This window comes from Eleginops maclovinus, chromosome 2 (assembly GCF_036324505.1).
Source record: "Eleginops maclovinus isolate JMC-PN-2008 ecotype Puerto Natales chromosome 2, JC_Emac_rtc_rv5, whole genome shotgun sequence".
NCBI classification, from domain to species: Eukaryota; Metazoa; Chordata; class Actinopteri; order Perciformes; family Eleginopidae; genus Eleginops; species Eleginops maclovinus.
This window is the reverse complement of record NC_086350.1, coordinates 3,026,186-3,048,369: the sequence shown is the minus strand read 5'-3', so window position 1 is coordinate 3,048,369 and position 22,184 is coordinate 3,026,186. Positions and strand designations below refer to the sequence as shown.

The following is a 22,184-nucleotide window of genomic DNA, read 5'->3' as shown; positions in this document are numbered from 1 at the left end:
ACAGAAAAGGTCTCAGCCCAGATGAGGACTAATCCACCCCCCGCCTCCCTCATTCTATTCACCCCGTAATCCCCACACAATGCAAGCAGAGGATTGTGCCTGCATGTGTACTTAAGTAATGGGGGGGCAAAGAGAGAAGAAACCGCTCCTCAGCTCTCTGTCCGCACAGCTGAATGGCTTTTACAACCCAAACAATGCACCACAAACAGAGGGGGCTATCAAGTCGGTCCCTGGGACACAGATATTGTCTCTGCAGGCTTTGATCTTATCCTCCTTATCGGTGATCCTGGCTTGAATCATAATGCAGGAGGAAGGCAAGCTCACACCTGAGAGGGATGAGTGGCTTTTTCTGGGAACTGAATGGTGTGTTCAGCCAGTTTAAACGTGGTGCCTTAAAACAGCTGTGGACAAATTGTAGTTTTCGGGGAAACAGAATCAGTTATTTGAGCAGCCTGCAGTGCTGCGTACCTGGACTCACATTCAGGTTCAGGTCCAGACTCAAGTCCAGAGGTTCAGTAGCTTGTGTGGGTAACTAAAGTGAACTTATTGTAAGCTAATTATCAATTGAAAATAAACTCGTAATCAACTCAAATTCAAACTCGTCCGGTTTATGGTGTTCCCTGCTCCTGTCCTTCAAACTTGTGTCTACATTTACAAGTACAAATGTAAAAAAAGTTAAACACTTTTTGCCACTTAGTCTACAAATGACTTATGACATCAACTACAGTAAACTACTAGTGTACTACAAAGTTCAAACCTTTATTTCATTACCAACTAGGTAACAAGGTAACCAAACCAAAAGCTCAAGAAAAGATGACGCTGAATAAACGTCTGCTAGTCCCGATGCTACTACTAGTATATCTTATAGTATAATGCTAAGAATGCCTATTTTTTACAAGCCTAGTTAAAATTAAAGCCTATTTTCTAAAAAGTATTGCTCAGCTTACCTCGATCGTTGTTATTTTGCTCGCCAAACATCGCCGCCAATGAGGCTGAGGCTGGCTGTGTGTGGAGTAGTTACTATTTTGTGGTTTCGCCTCAAGTGCCTCGCTATGTTCGATGTTACCCCAGTGCACTTGATCACTTTCCCGCTCAGGTAACACGTCACAGTATCTAGCGGCAGTTTCGTCACATGATCCCACACCTCACTGGATTTAAAGCCCCGCGGCATTGTGTTTACATTGCACGTGACGCCGTAGACCAAACAGAGGAGTTAGCTACGCTACCAAATATCCAATATGGCGACCACAGCAGCCCACTATGTCTAAGCCAATCACATCACTAGCTTCCCTTGACGTCACACAGATCTCGCGAGCAGTTGCGATATTTTGCGAGACTTGGTGAGTTCAGTAATGGCCGCCATATCAGAAGCCAACACGATGATTTTCGTCTTTTCTCTGCGCAAATTTCTCGATCTATGGAAGGTTTTAGATGGTTTAGAATAAAAAGAGAATATACAGTACGTAAGTGCTAGTTGTTTTGCGAGTCCAAGTACCGGTTCCCAACGTTCCGGTTTTAACCGGACTTGAACCGAAACTTTTTACAAGTCCAGTACCAGTTCGGCGTACCGGTACGCAGCACTAGCAGCCTGTAATGATTTTTCTACTTGAAACAATAACGCTGCTAGCTAGCTATCAAGCTAACGGCTGCTATAGTCACTTCCAATGAGGCCACAGCAGCCGTTTTGCTATTTTAGACCACACTACATGGTTATAATTCAAGCTCCACACAAGTGTTCACACAGCACACTATGGCAGTGTATGGCAGCTCATGTATCTGGCATACTTTGGCATAATTCAGGAGGAAGGCAAGCTAATGCCGGATGGATTAGCGAAGATAAGAGGGATGAATTGCTTTTCTGAACTGCATGGTAGATTGTTTAGTAGTAAAGTGAACATCTTGAGTGTAAAGTGTAAAAACGTGTTTCCTAAAACAGCTCTTGGCTATTTTTAGTTTTCGGGTTAGACTAAATGTTCTGCATGTTTTCAATGGTTGCTTTTATTCTTTTCTGGGAAGAATGATGACCAGTCGCATCTAGTATCCATTGTTATCGTTGAGTTGCATCACACACCTCGAGCCAGCATGTTTTTCAAAGTAAAACATGGCAGCAAGCCCTCATGCTGAAGTGAGTTTATTAAGTTCCTCCTCTCCTGAGCATTGAACATTCTGGCTGCGGGCCTGATGGCCCCATAAGCGAGTGCGAGCAGATGCAGCGAAAATTATTCAGAGCCTGGTCCCTGAATATCTTTTGATTTAATGTGTACAAGTGTGTGAGAGAAGGAGATTGAGCAATGCTGCAAAACCAGATGCCAACTTCCAGGAGTTTTACAAGTGTTTAAAAAGTAGCACAATCATGCATTCATGATCGGCTCCCGAGGAAAGATTGTGTTTGCCTCGTCATGCAGGGCAGCGGGTTGAGACTCTGAGGCACACAAGTGGCCGCCACCTGCAAGCTGTCACGAGACGCAGTGAAACGTTTTATGGTGACTTCATAAAGATCTGCTTCTATATAAAAACCCTGTCTGTTTACTGAAGTTCTTTTGATGAGGTTTTGGCTGTTTGTGTGTCCAAGGGAGTTCAATGATATACTGTATATTTAGCTCTTTTGGTAAAGCTGCTGGAATATAATGTTTGCTTTTATGTGTCACTTGGAGAAAAAGGACAGCGCAATAAAAAAGTGCATTTTCTGTGAGGAACATTTTCTTCCACGTCTCTACATTTTAGATTCCCAATCTTGAGTTGTCACCAGCGCTCTGTCGTATTTGATCTAAGATCTGCAAGTAAAACACAAGTTTTTACTTGCCAGTTATCTCATCTCACCCAGGCCTTATGTTGACCCTCGCTTGATAAGGTGCCTTTCTGCAGAAGTGCTGTTTACAACCTGAGGTTATCTGGCTCTTCTTTAACGGCTGCTGTTGGGCTGTCGCTCGCCAGCTGCCGTTTCCCTGCCTTACCTCATGTACGAGCACGGCACACGCAGTTCAATCTGTCTCCGAGAGAGAAAATTGCCCGTCAGAACTGGAGAATAAATGGGAAGCAGGCAGAGCCACTTATAGTCATGAAGGCAGTCTGCTTGAAATGGTAGTGAAAATGCCTGAGGAGCTGTTTTTGGGCCCTTTCTGCACACAGTGAAATCTTCAGTGTGCAGGCAGAGTTTTTACTGTGAAGATGCTGCCAAGTGTCTGCACCGGTGGGTGGATTTGATTATTCCAGACTGCTAGAAAGCATGAATTATGTGGGGGAAAAAACCGTGTTGGCTGATTATGTTTGGAAAAGATTTATAACTTATGTGCATACCCCTGCTTCAAGTTGATGTAGTCCTCCTTGGTATAAAGGGACAATTATTTTGACATATTCAGTGAAGCTGTTTTGGCTCTGAGCGCAGGAACAGCTGTACTTTTAAACCCCCTCTGACTGCAGTAATCAATGGAAGAGGGCTACGCTATTGCTAATAAAGTCATGCATGTTGATGATTGCTGCTCACTCTCCAAAGCAGCCTCGACACTAAATCACCCCCTACTTCTTTACGTTCCTGTGTTTCTATAATTAAGAGCACATGTAGAAGAGGCAGCTGCTTCAGTAAATACGACGGATGGCTCCTCTCCACTGCCAGATTGGAGATTGATCAGACCTCAGAAAGACATTAATGCTCTTAAATAATGTCCTGAGTGAATAATGTGCAGGCTGGAAAAGCTGCAGCAAGACGTGGCCGCTCATTTGCACCCTGAAAATGACCCGGTGTCATAACTCATTGAGTTACTGAGCCATCAGAAAGTACTATGATGGGCTTTTGGGAGTGTTTACATTCATAATCATCCATTATGCCTGTAGACCTTTAACGCTCAGGGACTATTTATAAAAGCAGTGTTTACTGTACCTAATACTGGAAATGAGACAGGTGCATAGGATGCAATGAGAACCAAATAAGCTCCTGCATACCGTTTTACTTGCAAAATGTACCGGATAAAACTAAGTAAAGATACATGGTATAAATATATATCATCTTTTTAACATAGACCAACATTCATGAGGTTATTTGCAACGTTTTGCCCACTCCCGAATAAGATTAAGATAAGAGGTATTAATCCCAAACTGGGAAATGTTTGCATTGCACCATCATAAAACAAAACAAGGCATTGGACATATTTAGAAATTAGAAATAGAAACAAACAATTCTAAAAATGTAAACAAGTAAGCTAGCCAGCTAGCGTCGTCATTGGCGAGCTATCATCATCCTTAGCCAGCTAGCGTCATCCGTAGTCAGCTAGCATGATCCTTAGCCAGCTAGCATCATCATTTGCCAGCTAGCGTCATCCTTATCCAGCTAGCATCATCATTTGCCAGCTAGCGTCATCATTTGCCAGCTAGCGTCATCATTGGCCAGCTAGCTAGTGAGGGAGCAGCTGCATTGTTCAATTTGACCCAATGTTACACGGTTTAAAATCCACATATATATCGGTGTAGCATCCGAATTGAAACGCAGCACAAGAGATGCTAACATTTCAAGATAGCAGCTCCTGAATCTGGGAGTAAGTGGAGACTCTTTGTCCGTCTATCTTTCTTAGCAAGAGGGGAGATAATTATTGAGTGGCTGCAAGCTAGAAAAATACAAACAAATATAATGTCTGATGATGCACGTACAAAGAATTCAAGTGGTCCTTTGGGTCACCTTTATATAAAATACAATGGCAGAATAAATTTACAATCCTGTCTCACTTACAGTACAAACCGCCTGTAATAGGCATCACGAGGGTCCCTGCCACAGCAGATGTCACGTCAATCGATGTGACCTCAGTATTTCAACAAATAAAAGTCGGGGAGAAACGTGCGAGTCCGGTGGGAACGTTTTACTGTACGTCTCATGCGGAAAATGCAAGCCGAGCATGAAAAGCTCGGGTTTATATGCTGTAATGTATCTCATATGTCAGGGGCTTTTTTATGAAACACCTAGGATAAGAGCTGCATGGATGTAACCTTATATCAATCATCAGTGAGGGGGAGAAAGCCCCATCGTCTTGTTGAATAAGTTTAGCATGTGAACATTTTTTAATATCTCATCTCTATCTCTGAGGAATGAATTAAGGAGGTGACCTTTTCTAATTTGCTTTGATCTGCAGACTGTAACGTTAGCTACTGTGTCAGTCTGACTCAACATGTGGATTAGCAGGGCAACTCTGGAAAGCTCATTTAACCAAAAAATGTGCTGATGCCGTTAAGGAGAAGTTCCCAGTCAGGGCAGAAATAGTGTCTTTTGGCCCCCGATCATCAAACTCAGCAGTCCTTTATGATAAAACCCCCCGATTTACGAGAAGAAGAGGAAAAAAATATGCAGGAAAATAAGTCATAGTGTCAAGAAGCGATGAAAAGTCTTCCCTAACCGGGCTCAGAGATGTCTCTTATTGGAGACAGAGGGGCTATAGGATGCAGGATCATCAGCCAGGTTTCATACGAGTTAGAGAGATTTAGTTGCACTGAGAGGCTGGAAGCTGCATTGTTCCTGTGTGGGAGAAGCCTGGAGGACACACACACACACACACACACACACACACAAATAGATTATTTAACGGTTAGAATAGAATGTGTGGGGAGGGAGGTAAGGGAAGTAGAAAAAAGAGAGGAAGGTGGTTAGTCAAGAGAAGAATTGAAAGGGAGTAGATGGTCAAAATTTGAGAGGAAAGGGGGAGAACATTTTTGTCAGTATCTGTGCACAGACAATATCCTCCTGCCAGTGGTGTGTGAGAGTTCTTGCTTTGGTCATGTGATTAAGGTGTTGGAAAACTAAAGAATAATGCTTCAATCTGTGACATGTTTTGAATAATCGTAGTTCAGGGCCAGTGCATTATTGTAGACAACAAATTGAAGAAAAGAAAGCGATGTAAAAAGTGTGTTGTTCCACATTTTTCTTGGGAAAAGACAACAGACATGTGAAGTCTGAGATGCAAATGACATGTTATTAGCATGAATAATGGACAGGCGGCATTCCCTTTCGAGAATACCTCATCAAAGGACTACTTCATTTTCCTAAAGTGGTGAAGGATGGGCAACTTATTTGGTTGACAAATATCAGTAAAGCAGTTTAGAAATGCACTTCAGGGGACTTTTAAAAGACACATTTCATTGTTCAAGCAAAAGAAAGCTAAATATAGGAAGCCAGACTTTTCGTCACCTTTCGTCAGGTTTCCAAAAACGTGAGTAAATACCAATTTAGACTTTTGAGGACGACCTCATCTCATGGAGTTTGCAAACCTTCCTCTGGTTTTATATTGCCGTACATTTTGTGTACCTCATCATTCAGTAGTTGCGCCTTGCAGCAAAGTGACAGTTGTGGAATTTAGCATGAAGGATGTCTTCATGTACCTAGTAATTTTAGAAACCTCCAGTTCCAGTCCTTTCTGAAACTGTGTCATACAGTTTATGGTAAAGACATCAATGTCCAAATGTTATCTTGCATTTATTTATTTGTTTCCCCTAATTTTCCATGTTTTATGCTTCTAAAACTTTCATGATGAACCCCACATATTATTCTCCTGGTCTCCCCTTGGACTTGTTTACGAGTCACAAACGAAGCTGTCGTCCGGCCTGGCGTCGGGGGCGAGGCCGGCTGCACCCGCCTTATTGTCACTCCCTTAACCGTCCCTAACACCCTGACAGTCCCCTGCAGCAACACACACACACACACACACACACACACACACACACACACACACACACACACACACACACATTAACACATGGCTCCATGCATTCGGTGCCAGCAGCCACCTGTGTACTTAAACACACACACACACACACACACACACACACACACACACACACACACACACACTTCACGGTCATTACATTCACTGAGAGTCGGGTTGCAGGGTAACGTGCACCCTATATGTCCAGGTGGGGTAATGTACTGTGTACACACACACACGCACACACTATTTGTGCACTCTACATGCCTTTGCATTTCACTTTCTCTGAGAAATGTCATTTCCACACACCCTGACGACATCCAAACCTCTCCCTGCCGCCTGGAGCGCACAATTGCTCGTGCAATGTGGGGGTCAAAGGTCTGTTATTCCAGAGAGAGGGCCAGCTGAGCGTCCGGCAACCAGACAGACTTCGTGCATGTGTGCAAGCATGCTAACTCGGGCTAAGCCTTCACAACACGCTGAGTATTTTTGTACATTAGCAGGAGCGCTGTTACCCTATTTCTGCACCACAGTGTCAGTGTTTGTATGCAAACCTTCTCTCGTGGTAACCCTGCCCCCGGGTTTATAATTCAGGCATTAGTGTGTCTATTCACACAGGACCCAGGGGCCTCAGTGAGAGTATGAAAACGACATTAGAGCATGCAGATCACCTTTCACCCCCTTTTTTCTTGACTCTTCCTGAGCAGTGCCGCAGGGTTTAGGAGCCCCCACGACACGGAAACCCTATCGCCAACGCCGTTGTTTGGGGGACAATGGCTGCTGGTTAAGTATGGGGCAAAAGGTGTACAATATTTCACGTTTCTGCCCCACGGTGCCTGTTCTACTGCTGAGAAACACGCTCACAAAACAGCCCCGAAAGATGTAGAACATCAGGAACACCTGCTGCCCTCATAAATCTTCCAAACGATGAAGGCAAGAAGGGTGAGAATGTGCTTTAAAGTTCAATGGAATCAGGATTAAAAGACATGACTGGGGGATTTGTTTACTCAATGATTTATCTTATGTTTATGATGGATTTCAAAAGTGTTTTAAGGACAGTCTTCAGGTTATTCTGTATCTTTTCAATAAGGCCACAGATGACTTGTTTGCTTCAGAGGCTTTTTTTGTGAAGTTCTAAATATCTTCTAAATATAATCAATATTTAACTTAACCTATAAAGTAGACCAGTCTTTTTTTAAACAATTTGTAGCCCTACTTTCCCAAAATGTTGAGTTTTTTTAGTCCTTACTCTGGTTTAGAAGCTGCTGCAATGTCCAAAGAAAACCACAATTACTCCAATGTTAAAATCAATAATAGAGAATATGTTTTCCTTGCTCTTTTCAATTGTTTATTTCTTGTATTTCTTGTCTTTTTAGCTTGAAATCTTCTGCATATCACTGGCCACAATATATATTCAGGTTTCTGGACCTTTACTTTCTGGAGGAACCTGCCTCTCTGTCAGGGTCAGTGTGTCGTCCTCTAAAAAAACCTTCTCCCCGAGCCAAGAGCAGCCATGGATAACTGCAGCGGAGCTTCAAACAGAGCCTGTCAAAACAGCCTTTCCACTGTCCAATTTCATTGCCTTGATCCTCGGGAATACCTTTAGCCGGCACACAGGAATGCCTCCAAGACCTTTTTTTTTGCCATCGTCCTTCTCCGCTTCCACAAACATCCCAAAGTCCTGTTTGTTTGCTCTGAAAATAGTCGGCCCAGGGTCTGTTTTTGAGCCGCGTGGTGAAATTTCCACAGCGGTGACGTGTCTATCTGTTGTAGTTTTGAGAAGAAGGAAGGAGTAATATCAGTTTCCCCTTTCTTAATTTGATCTTAACCTTCGTGTTGTCCTTGGGTCAGATTTGACTCGTTCCCAAATGTTTTGTATGTCGGGTTAAAGGTTTTTATGTTATGTTAGTGCCAGAAAACAAACATGTTCGCTTGTGAAGACGATTAAGCTCACTTTCATTAGGTTCTGGGTTTTATTCTGGGGTCTTCTGGGGTACATTTTGTAAACTCATTCAACATTTTATTCTTTTTCAACTCAAAATGTGGGTTTAATTTTGCAGAAAGGGGTCTATTGACCATACATTTCAAAGAGAAGAGCAACACTTCTGGTAATAAGTAAGTATACAGTTGCTTTAAAGGGTGTAACACAAATGTAGGTGATTATTTATACTATATGCTTTAAAAGTAGTCAAACAGGGAGGATATAAGTTGTTAGGAAGACAACACAATGGTTCAAATGGATTGTCGTTCATGCTAGATCTCTAGGTAAAGTTGTACTTGCAGTCAGAAACACACACAGATCACACATCAAGCCCTCATCTCTTCCTACGTGGCCTTAACTTAAGTCTATTTATTTCACAAACTGTCCCTTCTTATCTGTTTTGAACTATTTCCACTCTCTCTAATAAGCAGTAATTCAGTGCAGATCAGCTGGCCGCTCCGCCTCACAGCTGTGGGCTTGGCATAAAAACATCCAACCTTTCAGCCAGCTTTCAATTTTCTCCACATTTTCAGTGAGTTGGACTCCAGCGTTGTCTCTCTGACTGCTTGCACTGGCCTTGAAGACTTTTAATTTAAACAAGGTTAGCAGTGAACTGGCTCTTCTCTTTATCTTGGCTGATGTCAGGTCACCGAGAAATGAGCGCACCTGATTTATTGTTCTATTGCTCACCTCATCTTCAAAGCTAACTTGAACACTAAACCAATGATGCAGCAAATGAACCGGAAACACAGATCATGAGTCAGTAACGGATTAAAACCAGATCAGTTTTTACTCTTTAAGTCACAATAAAAGGTAAAAACTAAAGCCAAAATCATCTCTGTGAGGAAAGCAGTGGTGAAAGAAGAACTCATATCTTTCACTCTAGTATATGACGTGCTGCCAAATTGTAAAGAATACTGCGTTAGCATGAGTCATGCTTTTATTTAAGTAAAGTATTAGCATGAAAAAATACTTTAAGTAAAATCCCTCGTGATGCAAAATGGCCTGAACTATGTACAGTACATCAGGCCATTGGTCAGCGCTCCAACACATTGTACGTGATAGGCTACGGGGCGGGACGTCTCCAAGAGGTTGATCAATCACAACGGAGCCATCCAGCTAACCAATCAGAGCAGACTGGGCTCTGGTTTCAGACAGAGGGTGAAAAGATGTGCTGCAGCACAGGCAGTATGAGAAAAATAAAGAGCTTTTTGAACATTAAAGCATGGAGACATGTCCCAGGAGAGGAAAAATACAAATATGGACTTGGAAAAAGAACAGAATATGTCCACATAAAATACGTAAATACAGTACTTCAAAGTTCCATTCCACCAGTGGAGGAAAGAGAGGCATGTAGGAGTTGGCTCTGAGAGACACTTCTGAAAGGAGCCATCCACAGGTCTTCATAATGATTGTACCTGTACTCCCTCCCTCCCTCCCTCCCTCCCTCGCTCCCCTGTCCTTCAGTGGAGAGGTCATGCATCCACTGAAGCTGAGAAAACAACACAGAGCTGGGGCCTGGTCAGGCAGTTAGGTCAAGGACCTTTTAAGAGCCACGAGAGAGCCAGCCACCCTGTGGGTCATTAATAATTAATGAAACCTGAGGCTGGGACGGGAGGCCATGACTAAACACAGAGCAAGAGCGGTGGGGATAGAGAGGAGGCTCTGGAGTCCAGCTCTGGCTACAGTCTGTGCTCCTACTGTATGCTCCAACGGCTGCAGACACAACAAACTGCACAACCCAGCGACGTTTGAGACCCAGAGAGACGAGACTTTTGGTCCTCAAGTGTGGAAGAATTATCCCACTCAGGAAAAGTTATTTTAGTCAGTCGTCCTTTCTGTTAGGAATCAAACGCCATGCCTGCAACAGTTAGAGGAAAAAGCCACATTGGGTTTATTTAAAACTCATTTAAAAACATGGTTATGAATCAGCTGTCACCACTTAAAGTTTCTAATGCCTTCAGTCTTTCCCTACTGCTTTAACTTGTGGCTTCTTGGTATGTAAAGTGTTTTTTATGCAGTTTTTATTAGCATTTCCTATATTGTGAGCATCTTTCCAGTGACTCTTGGCTATCTCTTGCACATATAATATCTATCAATATCTACTGTCCCTAAACTAGCATATTTTAAAAAACAAAGGACAGAGAGGAGTGTGGAGAGGGTTGCCCAGTTGGACAGGGAAAACATTTGAATAACAGCACGATGTAAGTCTTCTTCCCATGAAATCCTGCCGCCGCCTTCCAACTCCCGTTCAACAAAGCGCGTTTACTTGCCCCGGAGGCCCCGCCACGCAGAGACCTCCATTACGAGCACGGCCTGATGAAAGAGTGGCTAAAGGGGGGCTTAGGAGGTTTTGGTTCTTAACCCTCCCCCGTCGGGCCAGATATGAAAGCAGATAGTTCAACATGGTGTTATATAACAAGCAGGAGGGCAATGTGTTTGGATGGGGGATCCAATCTTCCAGAAAACAGTGCATTATCCGAATCTTTCCTGCTTGTTCCAGGTTTTGATTGTTGTGCAAGCTCCCTACTCTGCAGAGGATCATATTGATATCATGTACAATAAGAACAATCTCTCCACTGTCATTCTTACCCGTATACTGTATACCCAGAGGATGACGCCCACATATCAACCTTTCATTGACATCCGAACAAAAGTACATTTTATTTTGAGTTCTGAAATCAAACTAAGAGAACATGTATAACTTTTTAAAAACCTCAGAAAATCTGACTTTTTCACATAATTTTGACTTTAAATTCAATATTCAGACTTTTTCTCAGATTTCTGATTTCTGACAAAATTCTTAGTTTTAATAAAGACTTTTTTCTGATTTCTGGCTTTAATTTCAGGAACCTGACTTTTTTTCCCTCTAAATTCTGAATTAAAAAAGTGTTTCAGTCTTAACAGAACATTTCAACTACTGAAGACGATATGTTCAAGACCCTTTATCTCACACCTGATCCAGGATTGACTCTGGATTTAATTTTAGGATTGACAGGTGCAACAAGGAGGGCGTCAGTCAAACATTATTAGATCGTGGGAACTTGTATCTCCAATTTAAGGGGAAACCTATTACTCTACGCTCTTCAAGACATTGTTAATACGTTATTGTGATCCATAGAGTTTCTCAAAGGGTTGTCCTACAATCTTTAACCGAAGCCTTTGTTGTATTCTTTGCAGAGTTCATCAGACGACTGCGACCCGCACGAGGGAATCCACGAGGGGAAAGAGAGCAATTACCGCCTGGAGGTGACCCAGTTCGTCCAAAGGCTGGAGTACTGGCACAAAGAGCTCACTAACACCTTGGTTACATCCATCACCGTGGCACCAGTCCACGGCCGGGCCGTGGCATATTTGGGCACCGCCGATGGACGCCACATTCAGGTGAGTAGGGGTGCTTTGGGAGCACTTGATTTGATGTGCAGGGACATTTTCTATGACCAGAGCTTTTACGTTGTTTAAGATGTACTGATGACGTCAGAGCATAGGCAGGTGAGGATGTTCTGTCTTTATTGACTTTTGAGGTCTGGCAGGAACCCAATTTGCGTGGGAAATACTAGCAGTTAGGCGTAAACAGACAGCCTGAGGCCCTGTGGTTTCTCCTCTCTTATTCCTCATGTAAATTGGGCAGGATGTCGGTATGTTTGCAGAGAGAGCGCCCACATTCAGGTGCCTCTGCTCCAGGCAGGTTGAGAGAGAGAGAGACTTTGACCAAGCACCAGGACATTTCTGTTTGCACAACTTGCTTACCTTTGACCCATGCTCAGTGAGCCTCCAAAAAAAAAAAGCACTTTCCAGTCCGCCATCTGAGCAAACACTCCCTTTGGCCTATCATTGTGCACACCAACAGTGGATTACGCCCTCCTGATCGCTTGTCAGCTGCTTTCAACGTCTCATACGTGACCTGTCAATACGGCTGCATGGGATTTAGGTCATGGGGCAACTTTTTAAGTCATGGGATAACTTAAATCAGGGCAGGAAAGTTACAAGTATTCACATTTTTGCACTTTTGCACATAGGCTTTGTCTTGTTTTTGAGTGGAAATCAAACCTGTGAGCTGTTTTTTTTTACATCACATTGTGCCTGCTTGAGCTTCTCATGCTTTACTTGTTTTATTTGAAACCACTTGAATCACATTTACAAAATTATTATTTTACTTCTTCAATGTTCCTTCTTTCTTCAGTAAAATGCTCTCAGATGCATCATTGAGCACTGGCCTTGATTGCAGGTTGTTTTAAAATGCAGTGCTGACATTAAAACTAGCTTTTACTTTAGCTTTAAACTTTCTGCCGATTGTCTGAGGGGTTTTTGAGTGTCTACATGCTGTCCTTTTAAGCAGGTATTTCTCTCTAAAGTAAGCACATTTTCACATTTGAATATACAAGTTTCAAGATACATTTTGTAAAAGTGTATGCAAGTTAGATTTTTGCAATAACTTCTCTTCCAAACCTTCTCTTTAAAGCTAGTAAAAATTGCTTTATTTTCATTTTCATTTTATTTATTTAGAGACGTACATTGTAGGTTTTAGTTCCAGGAGAAATGTGGCATCAAACTTAAATAACTTAATATGACTTCCCCCTCTCTTTTATTGTGGTCACTCCTTTGGTCTGTCCACTCTCTAACCTGTGTAGTTTGTGCATGCATGCAATGGTTGCAGCTGCAGAGGGACGGTGTACCGATGCACCGGTCAGTAGTTGGAGAAAAAACAACAGCGGACGGAACAAAGCGCGTAAAGTAAAAGCTGAATTACCTCACGTGTTTTTGAAACACAAGAATGAAAAGTCATGCATATAGGGGGGAAGAAAAAAGCGAGAGAGGGACGTGGAAAAAAGGGACGACAGCTGCATGGAAAGGGGAGTGAGGGATGGATGGAGTGTGTGGGGGGGGAGACGGTGGTAGTGGGGTGCGAGGGGGCTTACAAGCCGAACGGCACGTTAATGGTGAACGCCGGGCTCCGCTGACACGTTCTCTCGCACGGCATTAACTACTCACGAGGGTCCCAAGCAGCTGTTGCTGTAAGTTTCTCTACTGTCCCCCCCCCCCCCCCCCTCCCCCAAGCCTCCCTTTTTTCTTTTTTGTTGTTTTTGTGGCAGGCTGAATTGGCTGAAGTTCATTGTTTGAGCTGAAGGGGTAGAGCAGCTGTCCGGCACGGCAGAGCTCTCCACTCTGTCAAATATGTTCTGCCTATCAACTGAGACGAGAGGGAGGGGGCACACGAGGAGATGTGTGACAGAATGAACTGAACTCTGGGGTCTCTTAACTTTTCTTAACTACTAGTCAAATGGAAATGGTTAAACATATTGCTAGTGTTCAAAAGGACGTCTTGATCGCTGCTGAATTGAGTTTTCTGTCCGATCCTAAAAGTAAAACAGATACACACTCTTTCCTAATTTGATTTAAATTGAGTTCATAGATGTAGAGACACTAGAACCAAAAAGCCAGACTTAGAGACAGAGTAAGAAAGATGTCTTTAATGCAAAAACAGAATTACTGCAAGAGAAAGGATTCGATAAAGAGGGTAAATGAAAAGGTAGTGAATTTGATTTAGGTCTCCAGTCACATTTTCAACAATTTTGCATCCCCTTGGCTTTATAGTGGTGCAGGAATGAGTCCTGAACTTCGAAATGAGTTAGCATATTAGCACTGCCTGTACCCCTGTGTCCTAGTCAATGGGTTTTTGAATGACATTTTGGATAAATTACCAATATAGGGTCTGTGGTTAACACAAGGACAACGGCCAAAATTGCTACCTAGAGGCTTAAAAACAGACGCCATGTTGACTAGTTTCACTTTTTACCTCTTTTTTTTAACAATTTGAGTCTGAACGCTTGTGTTTTTTAGCCCAGTTCCTCCAGGTCACCTTGTTGGTTGATTGCAGCACCTTAGTTCTTGAGTCAAATGTTATTATAACCGATCGGAAACTCGCCAAGGTGTAATCAGCTGAAATGATGTATTAGCTGGCTCTCAAGTATCCTGGAAGTTTCTCGTTCTCTTACCCTGATTTGTTTTAAGGCATACATATGAACTGATGACCTTTCCACCCACCACCTGCTCTGTCCAAAAGATTAGCTCGTGCTAGTCCTTGTTGGGCAACTCATTTCATTGTTAGTACGGTGTAAATAACCTGTCATGTTTCCCAGTTTCCTGGTTGTTCCCAGTGAGGGGAACAAGGAGTCGAGTCAGTGACAGAAAAATAGTTTTGTTCCCCCCCAATGAACTCCATTCTGGCTCAGGAAGTGTTTCCCTCGGCTGTGGGAATAACACAGTAGCCGTGTTTAGAGGCCAAACGTCCCCACCCCCTCCCCCCCCCCCCCCCCCCCCGCCTGCTTAATACAATAAGCTGTAATTTACACCGCTATTACCTCCAGAGAGATGCCTTGTTGTATGGCCCCAGCAGGAAAGCCTGCCATTATACTCGCTGTCACAAAGCTAACGTTGATCATGAGGCTCAAACAGTGGGAGGAATGATGCCGGGGAAACGAGGAGGGCGAGCGGAGGATCAGCCGACCGACAAAATCACATTTAAAGTTCACAATACGGACTTATGAGTGTTTAGTGGATGCCAAAAGTCCCATTGCTCTGTGTGTGTGTGTGTGTGTGTGTGTGTGTGTGTGTGTGTGTGTGTGTGTGTGTGTGTGTGTGTGTGTGTGTGTGTGTGTGTGTGTGTGTGTGTGTGTGTGTGTGTGTGTGTGTGTGTGTGTGTGTGTGTGTGTGTGTGTGTGTGTGTGTGTGTGTGTGTGTGTGTGTGTGTGTGTGTGTGTGTGTGTGTGTGTGTGTGTGTGTGTGTGTGTGTGTGTGTGTGATATGGGGATGGTATAACTCAGAGGGCTTCTTGTACTGTAACTGGAGCAACCACCCACCCCATTAGAGACCTAGTTCTCTGCTGTTTGCTCCCGGGCTCTGTAATTGCAGCTTAACCGCAAATGATAAATGCTGTTCCAGGTGTGTTGAGTGTGTGTGTGATGAGGAGAGAACAAGTAAAGGAACAGTGTGTGTGTGTGTGTGTGTGTGTGTGTGTGTCAGTAAATAAGCTTGATAGATGGAGAGTGTGTGTTGCAACTTTTCAGACTGAAATAGGAAATAATGTTCACATATTTGGTGTCGATTAAGAAAAGTTAACTTCTGGATTAAAAGTCTCCTATAAATTGTAAGAAACTTGTAAATTGTACTGCATGTTTCGGAAAGTTATGTAATTCAAATAAAGTCCAATTAATCCAACACATTAACGCTTTGTGTCTGCAGGCATTTGTAAACGCTGAAGCCGAGTTACTGCCAGACCAATTTTATAGCTGTCAAATTCTGCTAATTGCCTGGAAAACACCGAGCAGCGTCTCTGCCTCCAGTGATCTTTAAGGAAGTTTTAACATGCCTTGATCAAACTGCACGGAGATCCAAATGGAGATTCTTGGAGGATATTTCCAGAGGTGCTAAGTGCAAACGTGTTGATTTTCCTTGTAGGCTCCTTAGTAAGAAGCAGGCATGACTGTATATCTCACAGATAGAATGCACTTTACAACTTTGATAACACACGCCTACAAAAGATGGAAAGTACGTTTGGAAAAACAAGCACAAGTTTGCAAAAGCTGCATGCATGCATCGTCGTGTTCATACATTAAGAAACACACAACTTTAACCCTTTATTTCCACGTTTCAGCCTCAAAGTAGCCGCCAATTATTGTGATAATGTCCGAGAACTAACCTACCGCCTGCAGAGCGAACTGTAGAGCTGCTGGTGGTTGCCAAAAGGTTCAGGATGCTGGACAATTGGCAAAAACCTCCCCTATAATGTCACATAATCGGGATTGATTCTGAACCTAGCCCAGGCCTGTATCAGGGTGGACACTTAACTTGCCAAACACATTAAACAAAAGATAAATGAATTAATAATGGCTGTCACTAATTACACACAGTCTCAGGGGTGGGTCATATTGACACACCTCAAAGGAACCAGCACACACTAAACGATAACAGTTACACCTGCTACCACAATTAAAAACGTCTCCTGTGAGAAAGTGTCGGACCCTGACACTACAGGAAGTAAACATTGTAATGAATTAGATTAAACACAAAGCCAAACTCCAGTGAAGGTAATACACTGGGAAAGGTGACACAGTGTGGATCCTTCGTTGGTTCAGCGCCAAAAAACCTTCTCGATGTCTTCCAGTTTCCGATCATGGAGGCTTTGTTTGTCCGCCGGCCATGCTGTGGATCTATTGTTGTTTCATAAAAGACTCCGGATAACCTTTCCTTGTAATGTAATTCATTGTCTGTATCAGCTTACGATGTATACAAATGATTCAAACTCAACAATCGTGGTGAAACAGCGGGGACAAAATCCATCCTGCTAACCAGGTGTCCTTAGCTGACACATATCGGTTTTATTTCCAACAAAACATGAAATATCTTAGCTTACAGTGCATCTTTCTGACTAGATGTTGTTCTGCTGTGTCTTATGCAACAGATATAGCTACTCTATACGCCTTTCATTTTCAATTTATGGCAATTGCTGGATGGAAAATGAAGATTATTTGTTGAGAAAAACCACAACAGGCCAAACAAGCCCCCCTTTTCATTTGTCAATTGACATGCAGTGTCTTAGAGAATAGTATCTGGTTACCTGTTTGCTGATCTCATCTCTGATTTGTTCAATTATAACAAAGCATCTTCAGTTACAGTCTCAGACAATAATACTGTGTCAAAGTCATGACCGTTTTGTTGACTTAACATGAACAATCAGCCCTTTTTTACACTTTAATGGAGTGTCTTCTCCATGGTGTTCACTCTTGGGGGCAGGTATGGTGTGAGTCCATTGGGAGAAAGGCGGAAATAAACAATTCAATAAGTTAATTAATAAAAGTAAGTTTATGTTATGGAGTAAACCATCAAGTGCATGCATGTGCTCCTATGGCTACACTACCAGCTAAACAGGAACACATGCATAAGTGTGTGTGTATGTGTCCCTGTCTTAAATGACGTTGTCCTCCATTGTTCAGGTGCTGGTCTCCCGGTTCGCCTCCCCTCATGTGAACATCAGTCTGGACTCGAGGCCCGTCTCTGCCAGCGTCGCCCTGCTGGCCCCCGACGGCTCAGGAGGAGCTCTGCTGATGGCCACAGGGAACAAGGTGGGGCTGAAAACATGGAGAATAGAGGCAAATTGGGTAGAGTCTCAGAAAAACGTGCCATTTTGCTCAGCTGCTACACACTTGGTAGTTTATGTCCCGTAATCATATCTCAACCACACCGAGAGCATACAGAAGAGGGAGTGGAAACACTGCTAGGTCTTTGTGTTGATCACATGCTTATTTCATCTTGTGGAGGGCTTTCCAAACCATTACGACTAACATGGGTCTTCATCATTTCAAAATTAAAGATTGCCCTGTAGAGTAAAAGCACTTTAACTCCTGGTGCATTGGATTGAAAAGAGCCACCAGAGAAAAGAGAATAAAGCCTTTTAGTTTTGTGTGAGATAAAACATTAACACCACAGACGTTCTTTCCTCTTTCCAGATCACTAGAATCCCTCTGATTGGCCCCGGCTGTCGTCAGCTGACCACCTGCATTTCCTGTTTGTTGTCGTCGCGGGTTACGGAATGTGGCTGGTGTGACGGACGCTGCACCAGAGCCAATCAGTGCCCCTCCCCCTCCCTCTGGACCCAGGACCACTGCACACCCGTCATCACTAAGGTAACCACAGTTCTATTGGCCAGCGCTTCCAACACATTGTACCTGAAATACCAGCCGTTTCTGTGAGACTTTACTGAGCTCAGAGTGGGTGGTGTTCATTCTTTCAGACTTTAATGTGGCACCCCATGCTGTCAGACTGTTTCCATAGATAAAGAAAAAGACCAAGATGCCACCTACCCTGCCCTTACTGGAACACAATGGCTTAATGGGACAGGAACCTGTAAAAACACCTCTTAATCCGGGAATCATTTAACAGGACACCCTTTAAAACGAGCTCAAACTAAAGAAAAGCTGCTTGGTTGTTTTTTATACAACACTTATAAGGATTAGATGTTGTCTTCTGAGTTTCTTGGTTAATGATGATATTAGAATTAATAAAATAGCGTTGGAGGCAGTAACAACATCCAAAAAAGGAGGCAAATGTTGGGTTCATTTGGGAAAATATACCCGTGGGAGGTGGAGAGACGATGTCATGGTTGATTACATTAAAAATGCCATGATACTGAGAAGCACTTAATAATAATAATATTTATAATAAAGCTTTTTTTCACAGATTTATAGGGTGTTTAAAATGTTAAAAGATTAATAAAAACATTATTAAAAAATCCACAACACATAAGTCACTCAGTAAAAATATGAAAACATAAACAACAAGAATAAATAACATAAATAAAATTAATTTAAATAAATAACATAAATAGAATAAATTAAATTAAATAAATAACATAAATAGAATTAATTTAAATAAATAACATAAATAGAATTAATTTAAATAAATAACATAAATAGAATAAATTAATTTAAATAAATAACATAAATACAATAAATTAAATAAATAACATAAATACAATAAATTACATAATAATTACAATAAATACAATTAATTAAATAAATAAAATATTAATAAACATTAAAAGGCCAAAATAAGGGATTTTGCTAATTAAAAACTAACACAAAAAAAATAGTTTCCAGCTCTTGTTTTTGATGTCAGACTGATGAGTCAATTGTAAATATTATTTGTGGGTACTTTAGTTTTCTCCGACCTCTGGACCAATACGAGGCTCTACGACGGTGACGATGTGTGGGAGAAACTTCGGATTCGACAAGACGGAAAACTTCAAGGCATCAATGGTGACGGTGGAGGTGGCAGGAGCTCCCTGCAAACTGCCCAGACAAGACAACATCAACAGGTGTGTGTGTGTGTGTGTGTGTGTGTGTGTGTGTGTGTGGGTGTGTGGGTGTGTGTGTGTGGGGGGGGGGGGGTGTGTGTGGGTGTGGGTGTGGGTGTGGGTGTGGGTGTGTGTCATGCCTTGCTGAATACATACCGTGCCTGTGTGTGTTGTTGATGTACTTTTGTATGTCGGCCTGCTGTCCTGAAATGATTTGTTTTCCACACAGTATCTGGAAAGCCATATTTGAGAGGCACAGAGGGGCAGAGTGTGAGTTAAGTGGTGTGTTTACGAGATAAAGGGACACTGCCGTCCTATAGGGGGGAAGGCAGGAGTGTGACAGGGGTTATTGTGTTGAAGGAAGAATGTTAAGAAGCCCCCTCTTTCTCCTGCATCACAACACATGACTCCCCTAACTGAAAAATTGCTGTGAATAATCGCTGCATCCAGACTTTACTCTCTCCCAAACCCACTGGGTCCGTGTCCCATTCAGAAGCCCGAACAACTTCATTATAAATGGGCTGAAAAAAAACCAACCTTCCCGATCCCAGATGAAGATTGCCTGTTTGTGCGATGGCGGTAGATGATTGAATTAGGATAAATGCTTGTTGGCTGTGTGCAGGGTATAATGCCTCATCTGTGTGTTGGGGGGTTTGTGTTTAGGTGGACTGAGATGCAGTGTTCCCCCGTGTTCAGCGGGAACTTCACCCCAACAGGACACACAGTGAAGGTCACCAGTGGGAGTAAGGTGGCCACGTTGGAGGGCTTCACTTTGGTGGTAAGAATGACGGTTTTCCTTCTTCATCGTTGTTATTTTTCACAACATGCTACCAAACAAAGACCTACACCAACACAACTCATATTCACACTAATATTACCCAGAAAAAATCAGTGTATTCTGTGTTTTTCTGGCATAATTTAGAGTGAATCAGCATCTAAACGTTTCACAAATCGGTAGAATCCAAAGATAAGACATTAGAGTAACTGAATGTGTCTTGGGTGGTCTCTGCTTCCAGGACCCTGTGATCAGCGAAATCTTCCCGACATTCGGACCAAAGTCTGGTAACACCATGCTGACCATCAGAGGAGCCTTCCTGGATACTGGGAACAAGAGGGAGGTGATGATAGGGAAAGCAGCCTGTAAGATCCAGAGGTCAGTTTACAGTTTTATTTTGTTCTCATGTCCTTTGCCTCACAAACTGCACAACAGGAACATCTCTACAAGATAAAGTGTGTTTGTCGAGTGTGTATTATATTTTCTGTGGCCTTTTCTGTCTTCTCACAAAGCAATTGTGGAGGTTGTACAGGACAATATGTACTGTAGATGTATTGTTTGTTACTCATGCTCAAATGTGTCTGGACTGAACTGTAATTCCAGGAACATTTTGTGAGATATGGCTGATTGTCATTTATAAAACACTTGGTACCCCTTTAGTGTCTTTTTTCAAGATGCAAGGTAATTCGCTTGACTCCAAAACATGGTAAATGTTAAGTGTGTGACATGAGTGAAGTATGTGAAGGAAAGGTTGTGATTAAGGGTAAAATGAAGAGGCTTCATTGTTAGGTAACTTAAGCTTAAGTTTGTTGAATGCGACGCTACTACTTAGGATAGGTTTAGGAGTCATGCAAACATGGCTGCCATTGTTTGCACTAAAACCAGACAATATACTCCATGTGTTAACCTTCATCCTAACCTCCGCCCTCAGCTTGTCCTCCACGATGCTGACCTGTAAGACGCCTCCACACGCCGTTCCCTCAAAGCAACCCGTGAAGCTGACGGTGGATTCAGTGGAGCTTCACGCGCCGGTGCTGTTCACCTACAACCCGGACCCCATCATCCACAGCATCCAGCCCTCGCGCTCCTTCGTCAGGTGAGAGACTTATTATTAAATAGTTATATTTTAAAAACAGAATGGGTGTTTGCAGTCTTCATGTTTCGTTCAGCATCAGAGGGGAGATGTTCATAGCTGCAGTAAAGATAAAAGTGGCAACCACACATTCAAAGTAGAACAGATAAGAAGCAGCTTTATGAAAATGAAGTAAAACCAACAAAGAGTAATGAAGTATGAGCCAGATGACGGTTAGTTGGGGTTAGGGTTTCATATTAAATAGAACCACCTGTAAAATATAATAAGTACACATCCAAGGAAGAAAAACGTACTAATGGCAATTTAAAAAGTAGGCGGGACAAATGGAAAGTACTAATATAGCAGATGCTGGTAACTATATTAGGGTTAGGGTTTCATATTAAATAAAGAGACAACCACATGTGAAATAAGTCGAATAAGTATACATCCAAGGAAGAAAAAATAAGCAACAGAAGTTAAAATATAAATGCACTTATTGACGAAGTGAAGAAGCATTCTGCACATCTTGGTGGTGGCTAGCTCTAAACTTCCTACACGTTTAGACTTTTTCGCACAAATGGTTTGCAAATCACTATTTGCCAAACCCTAAATCTGAGCTACAAGAGAGAGAAAGCCAAGGGGGATTGTGGGAAAGCCTGTAGATGAGGCGAGACAGATTAAAGCTTTGCAGGAAGGATATGAGTAGGAGGTGACAAGTAGCTTAACTGCTAACGCCAACAGCAGGTCGCTCCCAGTGGGGGTCTACTGTGTCTCCGTCTGATGCTAACGCTAACGCCCGCTAACGTCCGCTCTCTTCTCCCTTT

At 42.6% G+C, this 22,184-nt stretch overlaps 1 protein-coding gene across 2 annotated transcripts in view; it reads left to right on the top strand.

The window, feature by feature from the left end:
* Positions 1 to 22,184, top strand: part of met (MET proto-oncogene, receptor tyrosine kinase) — a 76,878-nt gene that overhangs the window by 14,100 nt on the left and 40,594 nt on the right. For both annotated transcript variants that reach the window (XM_063912487.1, XM_063912477.1), the window contains exons 3-9: positions 11,842 to 12,045; positions 17,655 to 17,783; positions 18,168 to 18,344; positions 19,377 to 19,534; positions 20,177 to 20,291; positions 20,530 to 20,666; positions 21,220 to 21,384. In XM_063912487.1, the coding sequence (XP_063768557.1) occupies positions 11,842 to 12,045; positions 17,655 to 17,783; positions 18,168 to 18,344; positions 19,377 to 19,534; positions 20,177 to 20,291; positions 20,530 to 20,666; positions 21,220 to 21,384 (1,085 nt within the window). The remainder of the gene's footprint in view (positions 1 to 11,841; positions 12,046 to 17,654; positions 17,784 to 18,167; positions 18,345 to 19,376; positions 19,535 to 20,176; positions 20,292 to 20,529; positions 20,667 to 21,219; positions 21,385 to 22,184) is intronic.